The following is a 26264-nucleotide window of genomic DNA, read 5'->3' as shown; positions in this document are numbered from 1 at the left end:
GGCAGTAATTAGATGGCAGTGATTTGTCACCCCTTATGGGTTGAATATTGGCCAGTTTCCAGGATTTTGGATATATACCAGTGGAGTAAAAGAGTGTATACAGGTGCCATTGGATAGGAGTTAGTTCTGGTGCACAGACCTTCAGGACAATTGGAGGAATGCCATCAGGGCCAGGAGACTTTTTGTGTCTAATTTAGACAACAGGTTTATGATATCTTTTTGGCAAAAGGATACAGAGGGCATTGTATGTTGGGCAGTTGGAAGACTGAAGAGCATTTGCCATTGTCAGTTATGTGTGCATTGGAGGCGAAGTGTGAAACCAGGAGATTAGCTTTTCTATGGGTGATGTTGCAATTGAGCCATCTGGGTATGATAGAGGTAGGAATAGTGTAGGGCAAAAGTTATGACCAATTGCCTTGGCAAGAGACCAAAAGGCATGGCTGCCATTTGGACAAGCTGCAAGTTTCTTGCTTTTTGCCCATTCAAATTCTGTTTTAGAAGCATTGATAATGTTCTTGCATCTGTTTCGAGCTTCAGTATAGGCATTGAAGGAGGATGGAGTTTTTGATTTGAGCCAGCTGTGGTATGCCTAATTTTTCATTTGTACAGCCTTGGCACATCTTTGGGAGAACCCAGGGTTTAGTTAGGGGACTGCCGTTCTGAGTAGTGTGGTGAATGTATGTTTTCATGCCAGTGAGGATTACTTTGGTGATATGTTCGGTGCATATGTTTGGACTGGAAGACCGGAAACAATAGTCCAACCATGGGAATGAAGCATAGTAGTCTCGGAGACTGTCCCATTTGGCACTCTTATAATGCCAAACTATTGTATGAGAGTGAGTGTGTAAGCATTGCATGGGGGAGGAGATTAGCACTCGGTTGTGGTCAGAATTACCCAGGGGGGCTCACTACATATTTGGAGGGGTCATTAGTAAAGAAGAGATCTAGGGTATTTGGGGAGTAGTTCAGGTTATCTTGTATTCTGGTCGGTTTTTGAACAATTTGTGTAAGGTCATTAGTGATGGCAAATGTTTCAGCATCTCTGCCTTCAGAATCTGTATAACTGGAAGAGGGTAGCTAATTGGTTATGGACATTAAAATTACTCAAGAGGATGATTTCACTGTTAGGAGAGTGGGACTGGAGAAAATCAACTTTTAAGGGGAGGAAATGAAAGAGCTCAGAGTGAGTGGTGGTATTAGGAGAGCAATAGGACAGCAGATGAATTTGACTGAGTGGGGGAGGGATATCTTCAGCCAAAGAAGGTTGAAGTTGGCGATTCTAGGTTAGGTGCTCTCTGACAGGGTATGTCAGAGCGGATATATGCACAGATGCTACCCTTGGGTTGAAAGGAGTTAAATAGTATAGTTAGGAAGGTTGAGATGAATAATGCCAGGGGAAGGTGAGATTCGAGTTTCTGTTAAAAAGAGTAGGTGGGGTTTGGTGGACTGCAGATGGTAGTGGATGCTATTAAGGTTGGAGTTGAGGCCACAGATGTTGGTGAAGTGTATATGCAAGGTTCTGTGAGGCATGGATTTGACTGCAAGGGTTTGCACATTTCCTATGCAGTGTCTGCATACTGGTGTCCTTGGTGGCGTCACTTGGTTTTTGCACTAGTTTGGTTTGTTTATAGTCTATCATCCAACTGATCTCTCCATTTTGGTATTTTTCTTCTAGTTGTCTTTAGAGTTGGCATCTTTGTTCTCTCTGGGCAAAGATTAAATCAGGTCAAGCATGTATGTGCGACTGGGGACAAATGTCCTTTAGCTTGTTGTTTATCGCTGTTATAAATTTGGATGTGTTTGTTGGTGTGTTGCAGGTCACTTTCACGAGACATGGAAAGTTCATTCCGTCCTTTCTTTTGTTTACGGGTCTGAAAAGATGACATTTGACGATATTTCTGGGATCGAAATTGCATTCTCTTACCAGATTACCGTCTTCTTTTAAAGATTTTCCGTTTTCCATCGGAAAGTTCAGGATAACAGTGTTGAGTCTCCTGTTTTCAGCCTCGAGTGACTCGTGTACCGTTGATGCAATTAGTTTGCGAAGTTCATTAGCAGGCACAGATGCACTTGCGATCAGGCACTGGTTGTAGAGTATCTCGAGCTTAGTTTCCAACTTTCTGATTTTGGAGGAGAAAGTATCGATTATAGTATTAAGCTGTTGTTCGAGGTTTTCAACTTTTTTGCCTAGGTTTAGTAGCTGTTTTACGGAAGGGAGGCACATGTACAGAAGTAGGGCTGGTTAAGATTGGTAAAAAGCTTGCACTCCAATTCATTTATTTGCATGCAGGAAGTATGTAGCCAGTTGCAACAGAAATCACACAAGATACCTTTTTCCCTTTCTTTAACTTTGGTTTCACAGTTGTGGCACTTTGTAATGTCATTCGGTTTGTTGGCGATTGGCAACGCTATGCTGACAGGACTCGAGGTAGTCTTCCATTGTTGGCCTTTGTTGCCAACAATGGAAGACCTAAACCTCGAGTAGGCATAGAGCTTTCACTTTTCTGTTTTTTAGTTGTAAAAAATAGCTGATTTAATGGACTATGAGTACTTATGAGTTGTGCTGAAGTAATCAGCTTCTTAGTACCCTCTGTTACATTTTATTGTAACTGCATTTTATTGCAGTTACAATAAAATGCAGCAGCACAAGTTTAATGTAACTTATTCACAGAGTGACCTCTATATATAGCAAGAAAGAGGAAATGGCTATGGTAAGAATGACTTTAATCAGTGCTGATGGTAGGAAGGTAACAGCAGCAAAAGAAATAGTTGAGTTGCTGAGAGAATCACTTGGCCAAAGTGTATCATCCAGGTGGAGATTTTGCAGTTGCTGATGTGACAGAGATGCATGTCAAAATTGCGTTGATGAACAGGAAGTGTTCAACATATTGAAAAATATTAATGTGAATACAACAGTGAGATTGGATGGCATGTCTGCCTGTGTGCTATATGAATGTGCAAGAGAATTGGCATTGTCTATGATGAAGGTGTTCAATCTAAGTCTCAGCTATGTCAAGGTTCCAAGGGAGTGGAAAGAGGTTAAGATAGTTCCATTGCATAAAGGTGGCTTCAAGACCAAAGTAACAAACTACAGACCAATTAATATATCAAGAGTGGTTGTTCAAGTATTGCAAAAGTTGGTGAAAGGTAAAACTGAACAGCGGGTAGATAGAGATATGATACTTTGTAGTGGGCAATGTAGCTTTGTAAAGGATAGATCCTGTCTTAGTAATTTATTCACAATTTTATAAAATAACAGTGGAACTGGATAAAGGAAATGGGTTCACCATGGTACTGATGGACTTTGCAAAGGAATTTGACAGAATGCACATGGGAAAACTATTACAAAAGTTGAAATTGGAATGAAAAATTATTACAAATGGGAATGAAGCTAGTAGCATGAATTATGGGGGGAGGGGGGAGCTGACAGACAGACGTTAAAGAGTAATATATGGTGGAGTGGAATCTAGGAGAACGAGAGTAAATAGTATAATACCTTGGCATTCTCTACTAGGGCCACTACTCTTTAATTTGCATATCAATGATATAGGGAAAGATTTAAGAGAATATTCTGTTGTGTGCTGGTGATGGAAAGCTGGGATGGACAGTAGTTGATAAAGGTGATACAGATATCTTGCAGGATGATTTAAATAAATTGTCATTGTGCGCAAAGAATAATGATTGTAATTTTTTTCCAGAATCGCTTCTATGACTTCATGTGTCCACCATGGGGTTCTTATTTTTCCATCCTTACAGACAACTTCACCATATGCCTCCTAGCTGAATCAATGTTTTCTTCAGAGTTTTCCAGTGACACTCCAAGATTTGGGTCTTATTTTCAAATTGCTTCAATTTTTTTTCCAGTGATATTTGTATAGTTGAGTCTGCAGTTTACTTGTAAAAGATTATTATTATTATGTGACACCTCCAGGGAGTCCAAAGACTCATCGAGGGAGAGTGTGCCAACAGCATCGAACGATTGAACCCCGTCCAACTACTAACTGCACTCAAACTTGCTTAAGCTATTAGTAACAGAGGCTCTACCAATCGACCAACCTTTGCTGGCTAATGTTCAACTTCTTTTTAAAACTTTATTACATACTATTCTTTTCAATGTAATATCCATTTTTGCCCTACTTAGGACTAAGTAATGGTCACTTCCAATTTCATATTCTCTGTACACTCTTGTATCTTGAATCAGTATGAAGATATCACTACCAACAAGGAGTCAATGAGGCTTTTCTTGGGCATTATCTCCATGTGAACTTGTGCAAATCTTTATGTTGTAACATGGTGCTAGTAATTATTTTAAGGTCATGTTATGTTTGAAAGGTTAAGATTATTAAAAAAAAAATATTTATCTTATTTACCCCCCCCCCCCCTCCGTTTGAAGGAAAGAAAAGAAAGAGGCCTTCAATGTTCCTTGGTTGGAAGGACCAAAAATCAAATCCCCCTAAATTCAGAACACATGCAATTTACAGACAAAAAATTCTAGTGGTGGTGATGGTGGTTGTGGGAAGTAGATGCCATTGATGTAGGTGATTTGTAGTATAGGTTCTGTGTAGTAGTGGAGACGAAGAGTTGCACAGTAGGTGTCCTCCAGCGATGAGTCTTCGGACTCCTTGGAGGTGTTACTAATAATCTTCTTCTTCTTCTGCAGCTTCTCCCACTTAAGTGAGGTCACTGTTGATGATGAGTCTCCTCCACATCCTCCTGTCTTGGGCTATCACCACATCCAAGTTCTTCATCCTCAAGTCCTCTTCTACCAGCTCTCTCCATCTCTTCTTTTGCTGCCCATCCATCTGCATGACCCTTCTTCCCACACATTCATCTTTCCTCCTCATCACATGACCAAACCATCTCAACCTTTCCTCCTGTATCTTCGCTCCTAAGTTCGTAACTTTCACTGTTCCCCTCACATAGTCATTTCTCAAACGATCCTTTCTGGTCACACCGCACATCCACCTAAGCATTCTCATCTCTGCTACTTCCATCCTGCTGATGTTATTTTTCCTCAGGGCACAGTTTCTATAACATACATCATAGCTGGCCTCACTACTGTCCTAGAGATTTTGCCTTTCCGATCGATTGGCACCCTCTTATCGCATAACACTCCAGCCATCTCCCTCCAGTTCCTCCAACCCGCTTGTATCCTGCATCCCACTTCCTTCTCAGCTCCTCCATCTTCTTCCACTGTTGAACCTAAGTATCTAAAGTCCCTCACCTTCCTGATGACATTTCCTTTCAGCTCCAGATCTGTCTCCTGGCCACCGCTCACTGTGCAACACATATACTCTGTCTTACTTATGCTCTGTCTCATACCTCTCTCTATCAGTACTTTTCTCCATCTTTCCAGTTTCCCGCTTCTTCTCTTGAATCTGCATACAACATTATCCAAGGCGCATCTTCTCTCACCTCCTCCATCACAATATTAAACAGAAACGAACTTAATGCAAGCCAACTGTTACTTGAAAACTTTCTGTCTGTCCTAGACAGGTCCGAACACTTGTCTTCACATTTCTGTACATCTCCCGCACCAACTTGACATATTTATCCAGAACCTTCTTCTTCCTCAGACACCTCCAGAGGTCTTGCCTTCACACTCTATTGTATGCTTTCTCCAGATCAATAAATGCCAGATGTAGCTCCCTTTGTTTCTCTCAATACTTTTCCATCATCTGCTGTAACCCAAAGATAGCATCTGTTGTTGGTCTACCAAGCATGAAGCCAAATTGTTCCTTTGCAATCTCCACCTCCTTCCTCAATCTACCATCAAGAACACTTTCTAGGATTTTCATTGTGTGGAACATCAACTTTATTCCTCTGTAATTTTTACAGTCTTGTGCATTCCCTTTACCCTTGTAGATGGGGACAAGAGTATACTCTCCCTCCATTCCTCGGGTATATTATCCTGTTGGCAAACTTTTGTGAACAGGTCCCACAGCTGGTCAATTCTCCCCCCCCAGTGCGTTCTATGCCTCCACTGGAATCCTGTTGGGACCCACCGATTTTCCATTCCTCATCCTCTTCATGGCCTCTGTCACTTCCACTCTACCGATGTTCTGCACCATCCCCTCAGAAGGCTGCCCATCTTCTCTGTGAGTCCTTGCATTTTCTTCATTCAAAAGTCCCTGAAAGTATATTCTCCATCTGTTTCTTATGTTCACATCCCTTCATAATACTCTTCCTTCAGCATATTTGATCTGCCTTACATGTAAGATGTCCTTTGCTGCTTTATTTCTACATTTCGCTAGTTGGTAAATTTTTCTCTATCCTTCCTTTGTTTCTAATTGATCATACAGATCTTGATATGCCTTTGCCTGTGCCACAACTCTCTTGGTCTCTTGCTTTCTCTTTCTGTACACCTCTCTGTCCTCTTCCACTCTTGACTCATCCCACTTCTGCTTTGCCTTCCTCTTAGCTGTCACTGCCACTTGTACATTATTATTCCACCACCAACCCTCCTTCTGCTCTCTAATCTTACCAGATGTCTCACCAAGCACCTCGATTGCACAGCTCAGGATTACTTTTGAATTATGTTTCCACCAATCTTGTACACTTTCCAGTCCATCTGAAATCCTCTCTAACACCCTCTCCCTAAAACGATTCCTCACACTCTCTTCTTTTAAGCGAAACCACTTAATTTTTTTCATCCCATGGCTTCCAGAGGTTCTTATCTTCATTCTTATTTTAAAGTCTGTGCACAGCAGTCGGTGTTGCTGTGTCACTTGATCTGTTGGAATTACTTTACAATTTGTCACAACCTTAAGATATTTTCTTCTAGTCAAGTAGTCAATTTGTGAACTGTTGTTACCACTCCTAAATGTTATCAAATGTTCTACCCTCTTGTAGAAAAATGAGTTCACAATTGCCAGATCAAACGCTACTGCAAAGTCCACAACCCTCTCTCCTTCCTGGTTCATCATTCCCACTCCATGGCCACCATGCACCCTTTCACAGTCTCTATTCTGTCTCGCTATGTGTCCGTTCAAGTCTCCTCCGACACTCACCATCTTGTTTTCTTCCAGTTTCCTCATCTAACACGTTCCAGAACTCATCTTTCTCCTCTGCTGTACAGCCAACTTGCAGGGCATATACACATAATACAACCACCTGCTCTTCTCCAAGACCCAATTTCATTCGCATGATCCTGTCATTCCTTCTACCCACTTCCAGTACTTCGCCCTTCATTCTGCCACACACCACAATTCCTACACCATTTCTTTCCTCGTTATTCACTCCAGAGTAGAACAATTTATATCCATCTCCCAGTTCCTTTGCCTTTCCCCCCTTCCACCTTGTCTCCTGCACACATAAAATGTCCAACTTCCTCATAATGTCTGCCACCTCTCTTCCCCTTCCAGTCATGCTTCCAACATTCAGTGTTCCCACTCACAACATCCTCTCCACCTGCTGGGCTCTCTTCTTTAACCGCACCCGCCCTTGATGAGGTAGCCCTCGTCCACTTCTCGCAGCTGTAGGGAGATGTGGCTGCGCATTGCTTAAGGGGTACGCCCTAGCCCTTATATCATTTTCTCTTTGACTCATATAATAGCTAGAGCTGGCAGTGAAGTTTTATGACTGGATGCCCTTCCTGACATCAACCCTCCCCATTTATCTAGGCTTGGGACTGGCACCTATTGAGGCTAGCTTGCCTCCTTTGGTGGCTGCATAAGACGAAATGACTTAGCAAGATAGGAAAGATTCACCCCTAGCCCTCAAATACTCTAATAGCATCAGGGGGAATGAGCAAGGAGAGGAGAAAGAAGGGGAGGGACCATTTTACAGAATAATATAACAGATGTATATTACATGAAGTAAGGCATGGTCCAGCATCTGGTACCTCAGGTTTGCCATGCCTGTACTCACTAAAGTGAGCCCTTGAGATAATGTCACTAATAATAATAATAAATATATAAGGATAACAAGAATTTATATTTTTCTTTTCAAGAAGTTGAGTATTAGATAATCCATGAAATTACAGATATCTTTCTCTTAGAAATGTATCTTGCCTCTCAAATGGATTGGTTCAGAACACACACACACCTACAATCTGAAAAGCATTAATATACAGAATAGTAATTCGTTTGGAGTGCCAGAAAAAAATATACAATATATTAATAATTATATTCTATAGTATTTTGTAAGTTGCCACATTGTGGGTACCTACTGGAAACATCTTAAACTTGTTTGAAATAATCTGATGAAATATCTTGTGTTAAGAGAACATTGCAATTTTTAAAACTAGTTTCCTTTTTTGAAATCTACATCCCAAAAGGATTAAATAACTTTTTTTAAGCATATTTATAATGTTAGATATATTGCTGCAAACATACTGGCACTAAATTATATTCAGATGATAATGAATTTTAATTGACATTCAGAATATATCAAATTATAATTCACAAATATTGCTTCATTCAAATTTTTTTTTTTTTTGATTCACTATGTAGCATATAAAAATACAAATATTATAATAATTATTCATTTTAGCTTTGGAAGTCATGAAAAAAGCTCATAAAGAAGAACTACAACAGCAAATCAACAAATTTAAGGAAGACTTCATCAAACGGATGCAAATGGGTCAGTCAGATACTCTGCATAAATATCAGGAGTAAGTTTAATAAAATTAAAAATTCTTGAATGTTTTACGACATTTAAAATTAATTTAAGTATTGGTTCAATTTATGTTATGATAATGCCACCTATGAAAGGTTAAATGCCTACAATACATTTAGTATGTGTAGGATACAGCTGTGTACTTGGATTTTAAGCCTATCAAAAGCTTTTGATAGACTGCCATATGATAAGCTGTTAAATAAATTGAAACGGATGGGAATGGATAACCAACTTCTCAGTTGGATCAGTGACTAGCTGTCGGATAGGTATTATTATTATTACGGGCGACTCCAATAAGGCGTTAGACTCATCAAGGCAGGCCCTAAACATGTCCATCACAACTATTCAACATTCACACAGTATCTATCATACTTTGCCTTGAACTCATTCACTGTCATAGCACCCACAACAGACTTAGGCAGCTTATTCCACTCATTCACCACTCTAAATGGTTGTGTTTTCAGAGAGCTCCCGAAAGCTAAGTACAATTTTGAATAAAAATTAGAATATAGGTTAAAATCATAACGTAATATTGCCTAATTTTGGTAGCTTGTTGTGTCTGTGGGATTTTGGTGTGAATTACATTATTTAATTTAGTATATAAGTTACGTTTCATAGATTTGAATATGACGCCAATGCGACGTAAGATAATGGTGTCCAAAAATACGACGCCATTGTACAAAAACTATAACGTGAGAGAGTTTGTCCAATGTGATGTGTGTGGGATGTATGCATTCCCGAATGAGGCTGGAATTTGGATTGAAAGTGATAGTGGTGGGAGAATGTGTAGAAAGTGTAAGCAAAGTGAGGAGTTGAAGTATGTGTCAGGTAGTGAGATAGTTATGGTTGAAGAAAGCCAGAATGCGAGTGAAAATAGTGGCTTGATAGAGAATTGTGATGTACAAGATGGCAATGAGAGCGGTGATCTAAGAAAGAGTGAAAGCAACCATACTGAGAGAGAAAATGGTTTAAATGATAAAAATAATGAGGAATTATTTGTAGGAAGTGAGATCGCTAGGTTGCGCGCAGTGATACAAAATGCGCAGCAGCAATTAGAGCACCTGCAAAACTCTTTCCAGAGTGATTCGGATAACGTAAAAAAACAGTGCAAGAATGAGAGAGTTTCTGAAATGAAGGAAAGAGTGTTGTATGGTGACTCGTTATTAAGAGGGGTGATAGATGGCAGTGTAACTAAATCGTACTTACCGGGTGCGAAATTTAAGGATGTAAGTGAGAGTATTAGAGTGCAAAAACAGAGGGTGAAAGAATTAATAATTGTGGTGGGTACGAATGAATTGAAAGGTGATAAATTTTTTATGAGAGAGGACTTGAAAGTATTGTTAAAGGTAGTGAAAGAAAAGAGTGACAGAGTTAGAATGGTTAGTCTGTTGCCGCGGTATGACAGAGAGGAGTTTATGAGGAGGGCCATAATTGCAAATGACATTATGCGTAGGTTATGCAGACGGTGTGGTGTGGAATTCATGGACGTGTGGAATGAGTTTGAAGGGCTAAAGGACTTATACAAGATGGATGGCCTGTATTTGAATGGACTTGGTGTGCGGAGACTGGAAAGAGTGTTGCTGAATGAAGGGAAAATGGATGTGCAAAACCAGGGAAACTAGAACTACCAAGGAGGGGGGGGAATGGATATGCAGACATCAGTGAGACAGATGAGTGTAAGAATGTATATAATGTACCTGAGCCAGCACTAAGGACAAAAAATGGGAATGGGTCAATTAGAATAACGTATCAATATAGGGGTGGGACTAAGAGATCACTGCATTTCATGTATACTAATGCCAGGAGTATTAGGAACAAGAAGGAAGAATTTTTGGCCTTGATTGGCTCTTCCTGGCCACAGGTTATTGGCATTAGTGAAACATGGCTGACGGAAGAAGATATAGTTAGTGGGATAGAATGTGTAGGTTATAGTGTGTTTAGGAGGGACAGAGAGAATAAAATGGGGGAAGGGGTATTATTGATGATAGCTGATGAACTGCAGCCAAGGAGAATTGAAGTTGTATCACAGGATAGTGAAAGGAGCTCATTTGAGGCTATTTGGTATGAGATTGAGACTGGCAGAATAAAATATACAGTAGGGTGCTGCTATAGACCAGGTGATGGAATAGATGGTGGAGATAGTATGCATAGGGAAATTGATGAAATGAGTGGAAGGAGGGTAAATATTATGGGGGATTTCAACTATGGTAACGTTGATTGGAAGGAGGAGAGGACACATGTGAGGAAGGAAAAGGATTTTATTCAATTATTAAGGAATAACTATCTGAGACAGCATGTAATTGAAAATACTAGGGGTGTGAGAGTGCTTGACCTGGTAATAGCATCTGAGAATTTGACTGTAATGAATATGACCATGTTGCCACCTATTGGTGAGAGTGATCATAAGGTCTTGACCTGGGAGGTGGCTAAAGGTGTGGAATTTTCGATTAAGACAGGGTATATGTGGAATTACCGTGCTGGCAAGTATGACAAGCTTAGGAGATTGCTTGGATCAGTACAATGGCATGTACAACTGCAAGGGCTGGACGTCGATAGAGCATGGGAAGTGGTCGAGGAGCATTTACAGGAGGTAATGGCTGATTGTATACCTAGGGTCTGAATAGTAAAACAAGTAGGGGTTAAATGGATGAATAACACCATTAAGCTTGAGCTGCAAAAAAAGAAACAACTGTGGAGGGAATTTAAAGAAAGGGGTGACCTGCAGGCACACGAACGGTATAAAGTGCAGGCCAGAAAGGTAACGAGTGTGGTAAAAAAAAGCAAAAGCGGACTATGAAAGGAAACTAGCTTTGCAAGCAAAAGATAATCCAAAACAGTTCTTTCAATATGCTGCAAGCAAGAAAAAAACTGTACACGGTCAAATGATTTTAAGGAATGATGATGGTAAGGTGGTCACTGAATCAGTCGATATAGTGGAGTTACTGAGCGCGCACTTTGCAAAAGCATATCATCCAAGTGGTGACATTGAAAAAATGAAGGAACCATTAGTTTATATGGGAATAGTGATGAATGAAGTGGAGGTGACTAGTCTATTACAGAACCTTAATGTGAACACATCTGTGGGATTGGATGGTATACCGGCACGGGTCTTGCGTGAAGCGGCTAAAGAATTATCAGTGCCCTTGACCATGTTGTTTAATCTGAGTCTCAGGTCTGGCTTAGTCCCGAAGGGATGGAAAGAGGGGAAAATAGTTTCACTGCATAAAGGAGGATCCAAGACTACGGTTGCAAATTACTGACCGATCAGCATATCAGGAGTCGTTGTCAAGGTCTTAGAGAAAGTAGTCAAGGGAAAAATACAGTAATCAATTGATGAAAACGAGATACTGTACAGGGGACAGCATGGCTTTGTGAAGGGTAGATCATGCTTCAGTAACTTGCTCAAGTTTTATAACAAGGTGACGGCTGAACTGGATAAGGGAAATGGGTTTACAGTGATACTGCTGGACCTGGCAAAGGCGTTTGACAGGATACCACATGGAATACTAATCCGTAAACTACAACATATGGGAATGGATATAGGTTTGGTGAGGTGGATAGGTGGTTGGTTGATGGAGAGATATCAAAGAGTAGTTTATTCAGGAGTAGAGTCCAAAAGACGGCCTGTGACTAGTGGTGTGCTGCAGGGTTCTGTTCTTGGACCACTGCTGTTTAATCTGTTCATTAACGATATAGGGAAGGATCTAAGTGGAACAATTCATTTGTTCGCTGATGATGCAAAGTTGGGTAGGGCAATAGCGAATGCAGAAGATGTCAAAGTCTTGCAGGATGACTTAGATAGATTGGAGTTCTGGGCTAAGGAGAATGGATGTCAATTTAATGTGACAAAATGTAAGGTTATGCATTTTGGGGTGAAAAGATTAGCAGCAGTATACCACATTGGTGGAACTGTACTCCAAGAGATTGATGAGACCAGGGACTTGGGAGTGTTGGTGGATAGGGAGATGAAGTTTAGGGGGAACACTGCAAAAGTAGCTAAATCAGCTCATTAACTCACTTGGTTGTTGAAAAATACCTTGACGAGCAGAGACAAGCAAGTTATTGTACCTCTGTACCGAGCCTTGATAAGACCTCATCTCGACTACTGTGCCCAGATTTGGTCACCTCGATTCCTTCTTGATGGGGAGGAGGTGTAGAGGATCCAGAGGCAAGTGACTAAGATGATAACAGGTCTATGGAATGAACCATATGAGAGCAGGTTGAAGATTTGTGGGTTGCAGAAACTAGTTGATAGGCGGAGGAGGGGAGATATGATCGAGACATTCAAATTGCTAAAGGGATTCTATAGGATTAATTCAGAGGATATTTTTGAGATCAGGACTGGTGGTGGGAGAACTAGGGGACACCTATGGAAGCTGGGCAAGAACAAACCTAGGTGACCAGATATGGACATATAATCAGGATGGGGTCTTATCAATACAGAGGAACAATAACTTGCTTATCTCTGTTCGTCAAAGTATAATTCAGCATCCAAGTGATTTGATGAGCTGATTTAGTCACTTTTGCAATGTGCCCCCTAAACTTCAACCCCCTATCCACCAACACTCAAATCCCTGGCCTCATCAATCTCCTGGAGTACAGTTCCACCAATGTGATATACTGCTGCTAATCTTTTCACCCCAAAATGCATAACCTTAAATTTTGCCACATTAAATTGACATCCATTTTCCTTAGCCCAGACCTCCAATCTATCCAAATCATCCTGCAATTTTTGACATCTTCTGCATTCACTATTGCCCTACCCAACTTTGCAACTTCAGTCAACAAATGAACCGTTCCTCTCAGATCCTTCCCTATATATATATTAGTGAACAAATTTAACAGCAGTGGTCCAAGAACAGAACCCTGCGGCACACCACTAGTCACAGGCTGTCTTTTGGACTCAACTCCTGAGTAAACTACTCTCTAGTATCTCTCCATCAACTACTCCTCTCCTATTCATCTCACCAACCCTATATTCATTCCCTTATATTGCAGTTTACGGATTAGACTTCCATGTGGTATCCTGTCAAAGGCCTTAGACAGGTCCAGCAGTATCACTGTAAACCCATTACCCTTATCCAGTTCAGCCGTCACTGTGTTATAAAACCTGAGAAAGTTACTGAGGGATGATCTATCCTTCACAAAATCATGCTGTCCCTCATACAGTATCTCATTTTCATCAATCCATTCCTGTATTTCATCAATCCAATCCATTTCCTTGACTACTTTCTCCAAGACCTTGACAACGACTCCTGATATGCCGATCTGCCGGTAATTTGCAACAGTAGTCTTGGATCCTCCTTTATGCAATGGAACTATTGCATAAAGGAGGATCCCCTCTTTCCATCCCTTCGGGACTAAACCAGACCAGAGACTCAGATTAAACAATAAGGTCAAGGGCACCAACAATTCTTTAGCCTCTTCACGTAAGACCCATGCTGATATACCATCCAATCCCACAGATGTATTCACATTAAGGTTCTGTAATAGACTTTTCACCTCCACTTCATTCCCCACAATTCCCATATAAACTAATGGTTCCTTCATTTCTTCAATGTCACCACCTGGATGATATACTCTTGCAAAGTGCTCACTGAGTAATTCCAGTATATCGACTGATTCGGTGACCACCTTACCATCGGCATTCCTTAAAATCATTCTGCCATGTACAGTTTTTCTTTTACATATTGAAAGAACTGTTTGGGATTCTCTTTTAGCATGCATGGCTAATTTTCTTTCATAATCCGTTTTTGCTTTTCTCACCACACTCGTTACCCTTCTGGCCTGCGCTTTATACCGTTCGTGTGCCTGCAGGTCACCTTTCTCTTTAAATTCCCTTCACAGTTGTTTCTTTTTTTGCAGCTCAAGTTTAATGGTGTTATTCATCCATTTAACCCCTACTTGATTTACTATTCGAACTCTAGGTATACAGTCAGCCATAACCACCTGCAAATGCTCCTTGACCACTTCCCATGCCCTGTCAACTTCCAGCCCGTACAGTTTTGCATGCCATGGCACTGAACCAAGCAATCTCCTGAGAAGTTGTCATACTTGCCAGCACGGTAATTCCATATGTACCCTTTCTTAATCGAAAATTTCACACATTTAGCCACCTCCCAGGTCAAGACCCTATGATCACTCTGACCAATAGGTGGTAACATGGTCATATTCATTACATTTAAATTCTCAGATGCTATTACCAGGTCAAGCACTCTTGAACCCCTAGTATTTTCCATTACATCTCAGTTAGTTATCCCTCAGTAACTGAATAAAATCGAGTTCCTTCCTCACATGTGTCCTCTCCTCCTTCCAATCAATGTTACCATAGTTGAAATCCCCCATAATAATTACCCTCCTTCCACTCATTTCATCAATTTGCCTATGCATACTATCTCCACCATCTGTTCCATCACCTGGTGTATAGCAGCACCCCACTGTATATTTTGTTCTGTCAGTCTCAATCTCACACTAAATAGTCTCAAATGAGCTCTTTTCACTATTCTGCAATACAACTTTTATTCTCCTTAGTTGTAGTTCATCAGCTGTCATCAGTAACACTCTTCCTCCCATTTTATTCTCTCTGTTCCTCCTGAACACACTATACCCTACACATTCTCTCCCACTAAGTATATCATCTTCTGTCAGCCATGTTTCACTAATGCCAATAACCTGTGGCCAGGAAGAGCCAACCAAGACCAAAAATTCTTTCTTCTTGTTCCTAATACTCCTGGCATTAGTATACATGAAATGCAGAGGTCCGTTTGTCCCACCCCTATCTTGATTCGTTATACTAACTATCCATTCTGATTTCTTGTCCTTCGTACTGGCTCTGGCACATTATAAACATTCTTATACTCAACTGCCTCACTGATGTCTGCATATCCACTTCCTCCCCTCAATAGTTCTAGTTTCCCTGATTTTGCACATCCACTCTCACTTCATTCAGCAACACTTTTTTCCAGTCTTCACACACCAAATCCATTCAAATGTAAGCCATCCATCTTGTACAAATCCTTTCACCCATCAAACTCCACACCACACTGTCTGTACAACCTGTGCATAATGTCATTTGCGATTATGGCTCTCCTTCTAAAAAGTGTTGTACGGTGACTCGTTAGTAAGAGGTGTGATAGATGACAGTTTAACTAAATTATACTTACCGGGTATGAAAATTAAGGATGTAAGTGAGAGTATTAGAGTGCAGAAGCAGAAGGTGAAAGAAATGATAGTCGTAGTGGGAATAATTGATTTGTCGCGGTATGACAAAGAAGAGTCATACCGCGACAACAGACTCGCTATCCTAACCCTGTCACTCTTTTCTTTCGCTACCTCTAATAATTCCTTCACGTCCTCTCTCATATCAAATTTATTTCCTTTCAAATCAATTATTCCCGCTACGACTATCATTTCTTTCACCTTCTGCTTCTGCACTCTAATACTCTCACTTACATCCTTAATTTTCATACCCGGTAAGTATAATTTAGTTAAACTGTCATCTATCACACCTCTTACCAACGAGTCACCGTACAACACTCTTTCTTTCATTTCTGAAACACTTCCAATCATACGCTTATTATTCCTTTTGTACACTTGCTTATTTCTGTTTGCCGAGGCACTCAGGAAAGAGTTTTGCAGTCACTCCAACTGCCACTTTGCCCTGTGTATTACTCCACATAACCATGTGATCTCACTCGTTAAGCTAATTTCTCATTTTTTTCATCATTCAAACCATTTTCTCTCTCTGTATAATTACTTCCACTCTCTCTTTCATTACCGCTCTAAATGCTATCTTGTACAACATCACAATTTACTGTCAAACCACTATTTTCTCTCACATTCTGGCTATCTTCTACAACTATCTTACGACCTGACCCACACTTCAATGGCTCACTTTTCTTACACTTTTGGCAGTCTCCCACCACTATCATTATCTATCCAAACTCTAGCCTCTTTCAGGAATGCATACATACCACACATGTCACACTGGACGAATTCTCTTACATTTAAGTTTTTGAACAAAGATGACAAAGTCCTGGTCTCCATTGTTTTTCGTCGCATTGGTGCAATGTGCTACACTATCAATCATATCTTTGAACTACTAATTTAATTAAAGCGGAAATCACACGGACACCAAGCTACCAAAAACAAACAATACCACGTCAAGATTAAATCAATAATACGTTACACATATTATCAATATGTGTAACGTATTATTGATTACACATATTGATAATATGTGTAATCAATTACACATATAATCAATCAATTACACATACATATAAATACTAAAATACGTTACACACTGTGTAGCCCTCAAGCGGATGATAAGGTATGAGAAAGTTATATATGGGATGCAGTATCCCAAAAGTGGAAGGTCATTAGTGGTGTACCGAAGGGGTTAGTTTTGTGACCATTGTTGTTCACTTTGTATGTTAATGATATTATGATGGGTTTAACTAGTGATATGCAGATGATGCAAAATTGGGGACAACAATGCAAAGCCAAGCAGATCTTATGGCCTTATAAGAGGACTTGAATAAATTGCATGAATGGACAGCTAAGTGGAACTGTCAGTTCAATGTTGCAAAGTGTAAGGTTTTGAGATTTGGTAAGCAACCATAGGAGGCAAAGTATACACTTGGTGGAGAAACTTTAAAGGAAGTAGAGGAAATGAGAGATCTAAGAATGATGGTGGACAAGGACCTGAAATTCAGGGGCTACATCGCACATGTTGTGAAGATGTCACATTGGATAATGGCAATGATATGGAGGACCCTGACATGTACAAATAGAGAGGTTATGATGCCATTGTATAAGGCCTTGATCAGGCCTCATATGGATTCTTGTGCACAGATTTGGTTGCCTTGTTTTCATGGTGATATGTTGGAAAGGGTCCAGAGAAGATTCACAAAGATGGCAGTGGTCTTTAGAATGTGGAAATACAAGAACAAATGGAGAGAATATAAGTTGAGCCTTGTGAATAGGAAAGAGGGGTGTTTATGATTGAGACATATAAGCTAGTCAGAGTTTGTTATCAGGTTGATATGGAAGAGATTTTTCATAGAATGGGAAAGGGAGGGGTAGAACAAGAGGCCATTGCTGGAAACTGTATAAGGAGGATTATAATGTGTTATAGATTACTAGCCTTTCATGGGCATGATTGATTTGAAAAAAATCATCACCACCACTTAAAAAAAAAAAAGTTAATTCATCAGAACACAATTGAATACTTAATATATTTAATACATTAATATTAATAAATTAGAATTAGGACTATTTGCTCCAAAGAGAGGTTCTACAGTATGAACTCCCGTCCATTACCCACCAGAACACTAGAATTTCAGACATCTGACTTACGGGAATTGAAAATTCCCTCTTCCCTGGTTGGCAGGAAGAAGATCCAGAGGAAGACCAAAGATATAGGTGGATTGATACAGTAAAAAGTGCATTAGAAGAAAGAAATAAAAGATCTGATGACGTTGGAGTCTTGACAGGTAACAGATTGATTTGGAAGAAAATTATAGATAGGAAGTTAGTAATGCTGTAAGTTTGTCATGTAGTACTATCATATTCTGTACACCCCCTTGAGGGTAGATATCAGGAATATGATAACGATGTGTTATATCTGTCATTACTCTTGCTTTTACTTGGTATAGTTTTACCTTTTCTTTACAGGTTACTTCTTACACTTACCAGAAATTAGCCTCCGACAAATTTGTTTATCTTAAATCGACTGCACCAGCTGGTGACTAGTTTCTGATACTTAATCTTACTTTAACAAACTATCTCGACAATATTGCTTAGCATTGGGAACACGTGGTATGCAGTCACGGCTCCCCTCTTTACTTAACATCGAGTGTCTCCTCCCCCACTTACACAGGTTCGGTTTTTATAAGTGGTAGGTCAGTCTCGAACAACGGAAGCATACAAACTCTGATTTAATTAAGATAAAACATTTTAATGCAGCTAAATTCATATACCGGAAAAATCATGTAAATATAATACTAAAAAAAGGAAGTAAGTTCATGCACAAGTGCCCACTCATAACAATAGGCTCAATCAATTCTTCTCATGCACTTCCTAATGTGCAAGCTTATATAATTCTAATTGAAGAACATTAATTAATCAGTGTGGTTTGCGCTAAGATTAACTGATACTGCTGTCCTTAAGCAAGTTTAACAATACTTAATAAATCAATTTATACATGACACATTCTCTCACTCCTATAAATTGCTAATCTTATGAGAGGTAAACACCTTGCTATTTAACTTATGCAAATTGCAGGCTCAATATACAGAGCAGAAACTTCATTTATGGCATTACATATAGCACTTCATTTCTAAAACTGTTCCATTAAAAGTTCACACAAACACAAATTTACAAGTCACAGCAGGAAGGTCCTATCAAGACGTATAGTCCAAAACGGATCTTCTAGCCAGGTCAAGCAGGGTTATGCTTAAGGCTTTCCCCTTTCTTTATTCACTCTGGTTTCTACAGCACTTCTCATGCATATAAGGTAAGAAATATTTGCCTTACCAGTTAATCTCCTTAGCGTGGTGGTCCCTTTGTTTTATGTCTGATCCTTCCTCGGATATATCAAGATTTCCTTGTCGTTCCGCTGTCTTTCTTCACTCATTCCTTCCGAAGTGTTGAGCCCTTCGAAATCGTCACATTGGCGGTAGCTCACTAATGGCCCTGTCTGCTGGTTCCACGTTGTTCAGATGGGTGACCTGTATGCAACGGGACCCACTGTAACGTGGAGGGTTGCTGGACACCGGTGACAAGCTTCCTTGGCCTCCATGGCCTTCTAACTGGCACACAGGAAAAATGCAGAAAACAAGAGGGCATTTGAAGTGCACGCCGCTCCTTATATCTTAGCGCCGAGCGCCCTCTCTCTCTCTCTGTCTATGTCACTCACTCAGCCGTCTTTGATTCGTCAGGTAAGGTCACGTACTTTACTCAGCAGCCCTCTCGACGGAACTGTTACTGCAGGGGTTACCGGATGACGTTTCGGATTTTCTGCTGTGTCATGGACTATTACATAATGATCAGGCCTTCTGCTGATTGGTTAACATGAATTTTCCCAGTATTGGGTATTATTCTAAAACAATATTTGAATTATTTTACAAGAACATTAATAATTAAATTGATACATTTTACATTTACAAGTTAGTTGTTGCCTTTCTATGTAAACTCTTGAGAGTTTAAGCATGTCTTTACGTTAAGATTCTATTCTTTCATGTTATGTCTGAAACCAATGGCTGACTTATAGTGGTCTGGTAATTTCCGACACAACAGATGACTTATAGGAAATAACTTAGATGTTTGAAAGTCTTCCACTAGACCATTCCACATTGTTCTGTTATATTGGCAGTGTGTTTTTTATTAAGGCTATGTGAGTGATTCTGTACTAGCACTAGACATAAGTGATGTTAAAGAAACTGTGTTGACTGGCTCATGGGTGATTGGTTAAAATTAGCTTAAATTACTAAGGCCTTGAGGCCAGGGTATTATGTCTGTTAATTACAAGTAGTTTGATCAGAAACCAGCTGGCAAAATAGCTTCAAACTTCACTTTTGAAGTAACAGCGATGCAAGCAGCTCTCAAGTAATAAACATTACAGAAGGAATAACCATCTATAGTGACTCAAAATCTGCACTTGAAGCATTAAAAAAATGGAAAAACAAAACTCACACAGGAAATTCATGAACAATTAACAACCTTAAATTTGAAAAATAAGAACTGTACACTGCAATGAATACCATCCCATATAAATGTTGAAGGCAATGAGAGGCAGACAGACAGACTAGCCAAAGAAGCAAGATACTTACCTCAAAAATTACACCCATTATCACTAACTCTGTCACAAAAATAAGATCGGTAAAACATTAATGAAAATAGAGAAATAGCCACAGTCGTCCAGACTAAGAACAGAACATTTTAAAAGCATGAAAATTCATCTGGACAGTACTAGAAGCATATGAAATATGCAATAAATGTCCAGGAGTCGAACTAGCACCTTCCCATATCTATTCTTGTCCAGCAATTGCTGCTGCTCTACAGAAAATTGACAGTCTTCTTCTTTTTAGCCTATTATACTCTATTTTATTCAAATAGTTAGTATACTCTATTTGATCACAAAAGAAATTATGAAAGAATCAAACCAGGAATCAGTAATAGAAAAAATTAAAAGATATAAACATAAATGGATGAAACACGTTGAAAGAATGAAAACAGAAAGATTACCAAAACAAGCCTTAAATTACAAACCATTAGGAAAAAGAAAACCTAGACGTCCTCTTAAGAGATTCAACAATGACTTCTAAGCCAGAACAGGCCACTCTAGGCCTAAATCCTTGACAAGCATCATGATGAAGATGATCTTTTCAGCCATTTTCTGTCCACTGCTGGACAAAGGGCTCCTCTAGTTCCTTCCACCTTTCTCTGTTCTTAGCAATGGTTGACCAATTTTTCCCAACAAAATTTGACAATTCATCACTCCGCTTTCTTTTAGGACATTCTCAGCCTTGTTTTCCTTCTTTTGGAATCCATACTAACAAACTGGACTGGACTAAGAATTGACAATAACTCTATAGAAAAGCTCTACTCCATCAAAGTTCAACAGATTGCCAAGAAGTTCTAAATGCCCATGGTAATATCTAGAAGCTCTTCAATGGACTCAACAACACAACAACAATTACAAGTATTTGTGTGCAAAGATTTCTGTGGTTCAGTAGTTTGATAGATAGATTCCGGTATTGAGACCACATGTTTATTAAATGCGAACAGGATACCTGAAAATCTGACAAGTTTCATAAGTCATATAACTTACATCATCAGGGGCATTGGTGTATAAAAAGTTAAACACAACTAACAAAGATTAAATTCATAGTCTATTAGATGTTTATGTTTCTAATGGACTATGAATTTAATCTTTGTTAGTTGTGTTTAACTTTTTATACACCAATGCCCCTGATGATATAAGTCATACAACTTATGAATCTTGTCAGGTTTTCACGTATCCTGTTCGTATTTAATAAACACGTGGTCTCAATACTGGAATCTATCCCTCGAATTACAAGTATTATTCAACCAGTTTGTCTGTTTTGCAGAATAAAAAAAAAAAAAGCTTACTTTGGTGATGGTGGGGACGGGGCCCTGTTTCTTTCTTATGAGACCCAGGTAAATTTGATCTGAAGGACTAATGTTGTTTTCTTCACACTGTGCTGTGGAGGTGCTCAACACTACATGGCCAAGGAGAACACACACATTATATCCCACAATCAGCATCTTCATATTACCTAGATCTTGATGAAGTTTCTTGCAATACTGAGTAATCCTGGGTGTTCCTTTTTCCATGGTCATATATAATTCTCCTAGTTTGTTTCATTTCAGGTTGACATAACTGCATGTATGTTTCATTAATGGCCATTATGCAATGCATTACCTTCCCTATGTGACATTCAAAAGTTGTTTGTTGGGACTGTCTCAGAGGAAAAATAGAGGAAAAACTCCCCTGTTGGGGAGTTTTTCCTCTATTTCTTTTCCCACACGGTTTACTCTGAATGATTATTTTTTCCAGGCAGTTGCCTTCCCTTCTACATGTGTTCAAAATATTGCACTATTCTCTTTGTCAATTATGTTTATCAGTCTTGTGCAGATATTCAATTCTTCTGGGATGCTTTTGTTTGTTCATTTTTTCTGTCCAAAACACTCTTAACAATTTTCTCCAGTACCAGAGCTCGAACACCTCAATTCTTCTTCTGTCATTATCCAAGACACAGAAGCATAGAGAAAGATAAAAAAAAAAAAAAAAAAAGTTTTATACAAGCTTAATTTTGGTCTTTTTAGAGATGTGCCTGTCTTTCCAGATCTTAGTTAAATCAGTCATTGCTTTCTTAGCTAGTGCTATTCTTCTCCTTATCTCATTTTTACATCCATCTTTTTGTTGGGACATAATGATGCAATTTCTACACATTTGTGAGTCAGTGGATTATGCACTATGATTCCTGTACATTCCCAGAATGTTATGCATTATATGCAAAATCATGTGGATGCTCTAACATGTGCTATCTCATGGCATTCAACCATTTGTGACACTAACTCTCATATAGATGCACTGACTGCCATAACTGGTTCACATACTGCTGAACCTAACCTTAAGTTATGTTAGTTTCCAAGCAAAGCATGAAGCTTCTGTGGGAAGGAAGATCCTGAATGGAGTGTGGTGCACATATCCTAGCCTTGACAAAATGCTGGCCCCACCATATAGTTACTTTATATTAGCAAAGCCTAATGCACATACACTTTTTTTACCTGATCAGAAATAATGAGTATTTTGTCCTCTTTCATTTAGATTTTTAACTATTAATACAGTTTCTCACTCATTGTTAATGCACTTCACTGCCTGATGTCTGTCTGACTGTGCACCACCTGAAGTGCTATCTGAATAGATGTTTACTTTACTGAGGATACAGTTATCAGTACCATATGTATTCATTTGATGCTTGCCCAATCAGAAGTGCTTTTATTTGATAATCCAACCCATGAAAGGTTACAAACTTATATCAAATTAGTCCCTTGAAGACGTTGATTAGTCATATTAGTACGGGAAATGTCAGTGGCATACTACAGTTAGGACCACATAAGTGGGGCTAGACAAGGAAGATTCTGAGAGTTAAATCAAAGACAAAAGTGATATTTTTGTTTTGAAGATACTTTGTATAAACTTTGTATAATTTTTTTGTTTAGATTAAAATACTAATCATTTTAGTTTTTTTAAAATTTCACTTTTTTGTTTTATTTAACAAAATAGGGCAGAACTAGAAGAAATCAAAACAGAAATCCTTTCATTAACTGAGAAATATTCTGTAAAGTGCCTAGAAACTGCATCCTTTGAAGAAAGATTGGATAGTCTTGGTCAACAGCTGCAGGAAGCTAATCATCAGGTTAGTTATTCAAACTGCATCACTAGATATTGTTATATGTAAATTGCTGTAAATTGTGTGTGTATTCACTAAAATAATTAATTTATAAAACATTTGAAATTCAACTTTCATTTACTCATTTGAAATGCCAGATACTAGGTTTCCCCTCCCTCAGAACATTACTGATAAGGTGAATTTTTTTTTTACTTAAACTTTTGTTATGGCAGTTTTAGGAGACCAACTATATGAGTATTATGAATAAGAATGGCTAAAACAATAGTCAAACACTTCTCTAAAATCTGGAAAGATTGATCGATTTCCACAGGAACAAAGTTGAGTATTTTGGATGCAGCTGTTTTTCCAACAGCAACTTATGGATGTTAGACTTGGAATGTAAAGTAGTCTGATAGGAAAAAGATATTATTATTATTATTACTGGTATCTCCATGGAGTCAGTAGACTCATCGCGGGAGATCCAAACTAGCAAAACAATATCTGTCATATCTCTTCTTGAATTCATTTACAGACAAAGAGCTCACAACTAAGTCAGGCAATGAATTCCACTCGTTCACCACTCTCCAGGCAAAAAACCTTGTTCTGACACCTTTGTTAACCACACTCTTCTTTAATTTCCAGAGAAGACCTCTTGTTCTTCCATCACTATCACACAGCTGAAACATTTCCCCTGCATCAATCCTATAAAAACCTTTCAGTAATTTGAATGTTTCTATCATATATCCCCTCTTCTTTGCCTCTCAACCAACCTCTGCAATCCACAAGCTCTCAATCTATCAATGTAGGGAGCATTTTTTACATCACTTACCAACTTAGTAACATTCACCACTCTCCAGGCAAAAAACCTTGTTCTGACACCTTTGTTAACCACACTCTTCTTTAATTTCCAGAGACGACCTCTTGTTCTTCCATCACTATCACACAGCTGAAACATTTCCCCTGCATCAATCCTATAAAAACCTTTCAGTAATTTGAATGTTTCTATCATATATCCCCTCTTCTTTGCCTCTCAACCAACCTCTGCAATCCACAAGCTCTCAATCTATCAATGTAGGGAGCATTTTTTACATCACTTACCAACTTAGTCACTCTTCTCTGAACCCTCTCCACAGCCTCCTCATCTCCAAGGAATCCAGATGACCAGACCTGAGCACAGTAATCCAAACGTGGAAGTATCAATCCTTTATAAAGGGGAATAATAACCTTTTTATCTCTGGATGTCAGTGTGTTCCTCAACAACCAAGTAATCCTATGTGCAATCTTGGACACTTTAGCAATGTGTCCTTTGAACCTCATCTCCCTATCTACCAACACCCCTAAGTCCCTAGCCTCATCAATCTCTTGGAGTACTGTTCCATCAGTGTAGTACACAGCTGGTAATCTTTTAATCCCAAAATGCATGACTTTACACTTTTCCACATTGAACTGACATCCATTACCTTTTGCCCATTCTACCAGCTTATTTAAATCAATCTGCAAACTTTCAACATCAGCTTGATTTTTTTATTGCATTACCCAACTTGCTTCATCAGCAAACAACTGAATATTTCCCTGTAAGCCATTTCCTGTATCGTTTATATACAAATTAAACAACAATGGCCCATGCACAGAGCCCTGAGACACACCACTGGTCACCTGCCTCATCCTGGACTCGGCTCCTCCATACACCACCTTCTGGTATCTCTCCCTGAGCATTCTCCTATCCATATCACCAATTTAGTATCCATTCCCATCTGCTCCAATTTGCGTAACAGTGTTCCATGGGGTATCCTGTCAAAAGCCTTAACAAAATCCAGAAGTACCACTGTGTAGCCAGTTCCTTTGTCCAACTCAGATGTCATTCTATTATGAAAAGTTAATAGACTGCTAAGGCAGGATCTTCCTTTAACAAAACCATGTTGGCCTCTATAGAGTATCATATCCTGATCCACCCATTCTTGAATTTTGTCTTTAACCAACTTTTCCAATACTTTTACCACTACTCCTGAGATGGTGATTGGTCTGTAATTAACTACTGCAGTTTTAGAGCCACCCTTATGCAAAGGAACCACTTTGCCTAACTTCCACTCCATAGGGACCATACCAGAGTTCAAACTTAAATTAAATATCCAAGTAAGAGGGGTTGACAATTCATTTGCACTTTCACGCAACACCCAAGCTGATATTCCATCTAAGCCTACAGCAGTGTTTGCATTTAAATTTTGCAATATATTAAATACCTCTGATTTCTTAGCTTCAATTCTCCCATTAGTTATTGCTACAGGTACAGAGATATCCTCACTTGGGTGATAGACTTTTGAAAAGTGATCACTCAGTAACTAGACTATTACATCTGATTTTGTCACCTCAATACCATCAGCACGTAAATTCTCCATAACATTTTATTTTTTTGCAGGTCAAGCTTGATACTACTGCTCATCCAACACCTGCCTTGTTTGACTTCCTGACCATGGGGACACAATCTGATATTGCTTTCCTCAGATACCTGCTGATTTTATCCCATGCACTGCTAACATCTTTCCCCTGCAATATGTTCTGCCATGGGATGGCTGCAAGCTCACTCCAAAGCTTGTTATAATTGCCTAGCCTGTAGTTCCATATATACCCTTTCTTAACAGAAAAATCCACAGATTTTGCAACTTCCCAAGTCAATACCACATGATCGCTTTCACCAATTGGAGGTAACAAGGACACCTTACT

General features: G+C 39.2%; 1 protein-coding gene across 3 annotated transcripts in view; it reads left to right on the top strand.

Moving 5' to 3' along the window:
• LOC150097192 (uncharacterized) overlaps positions 1-26264 on the top strand; it is a 336086-nt gene that overhangs the window by 277502 nt on the left and 32320 nt on the right. For all 3 annotated transcript variants that reach the window (XM_090406866.1, XM_090406865.1, XM_090406864.1), the window contains 2 exons: positions 8494-8614; positions 23438-23570. In XM_090406866.1, the coding sequence (XP_090262992.1) occupies positions 8494-8614; positions 23438-23570 (254 nt within the window). The remainder of the gene's footprint in view (positions 1-8493; positions 8615-23437; positions 23571-26264) is intronic.

This window comes from Typopeltis vanoorti, chromosome 17 (assembly GCF_054136105.1).
Source record: "Typopeltis vanoorti isolate ZY-2024b chromosome 17, IOZ_Tvanoo_1.0, whole genome shotgun sequence".
NCBI classification, from domain to species: domain Eukaryota; kingdom Metazoa; phylum Arthropoda; class Arachnida; order Uropygi; family Thelyphonidae; genus Typopeltis; species Typopeltis vanoorti.
The sequence above is the reverse complement of the archived record's forward strand: the minus strand, read 5'-3'. Positions and strand labels throughout refer to the sequence as shown.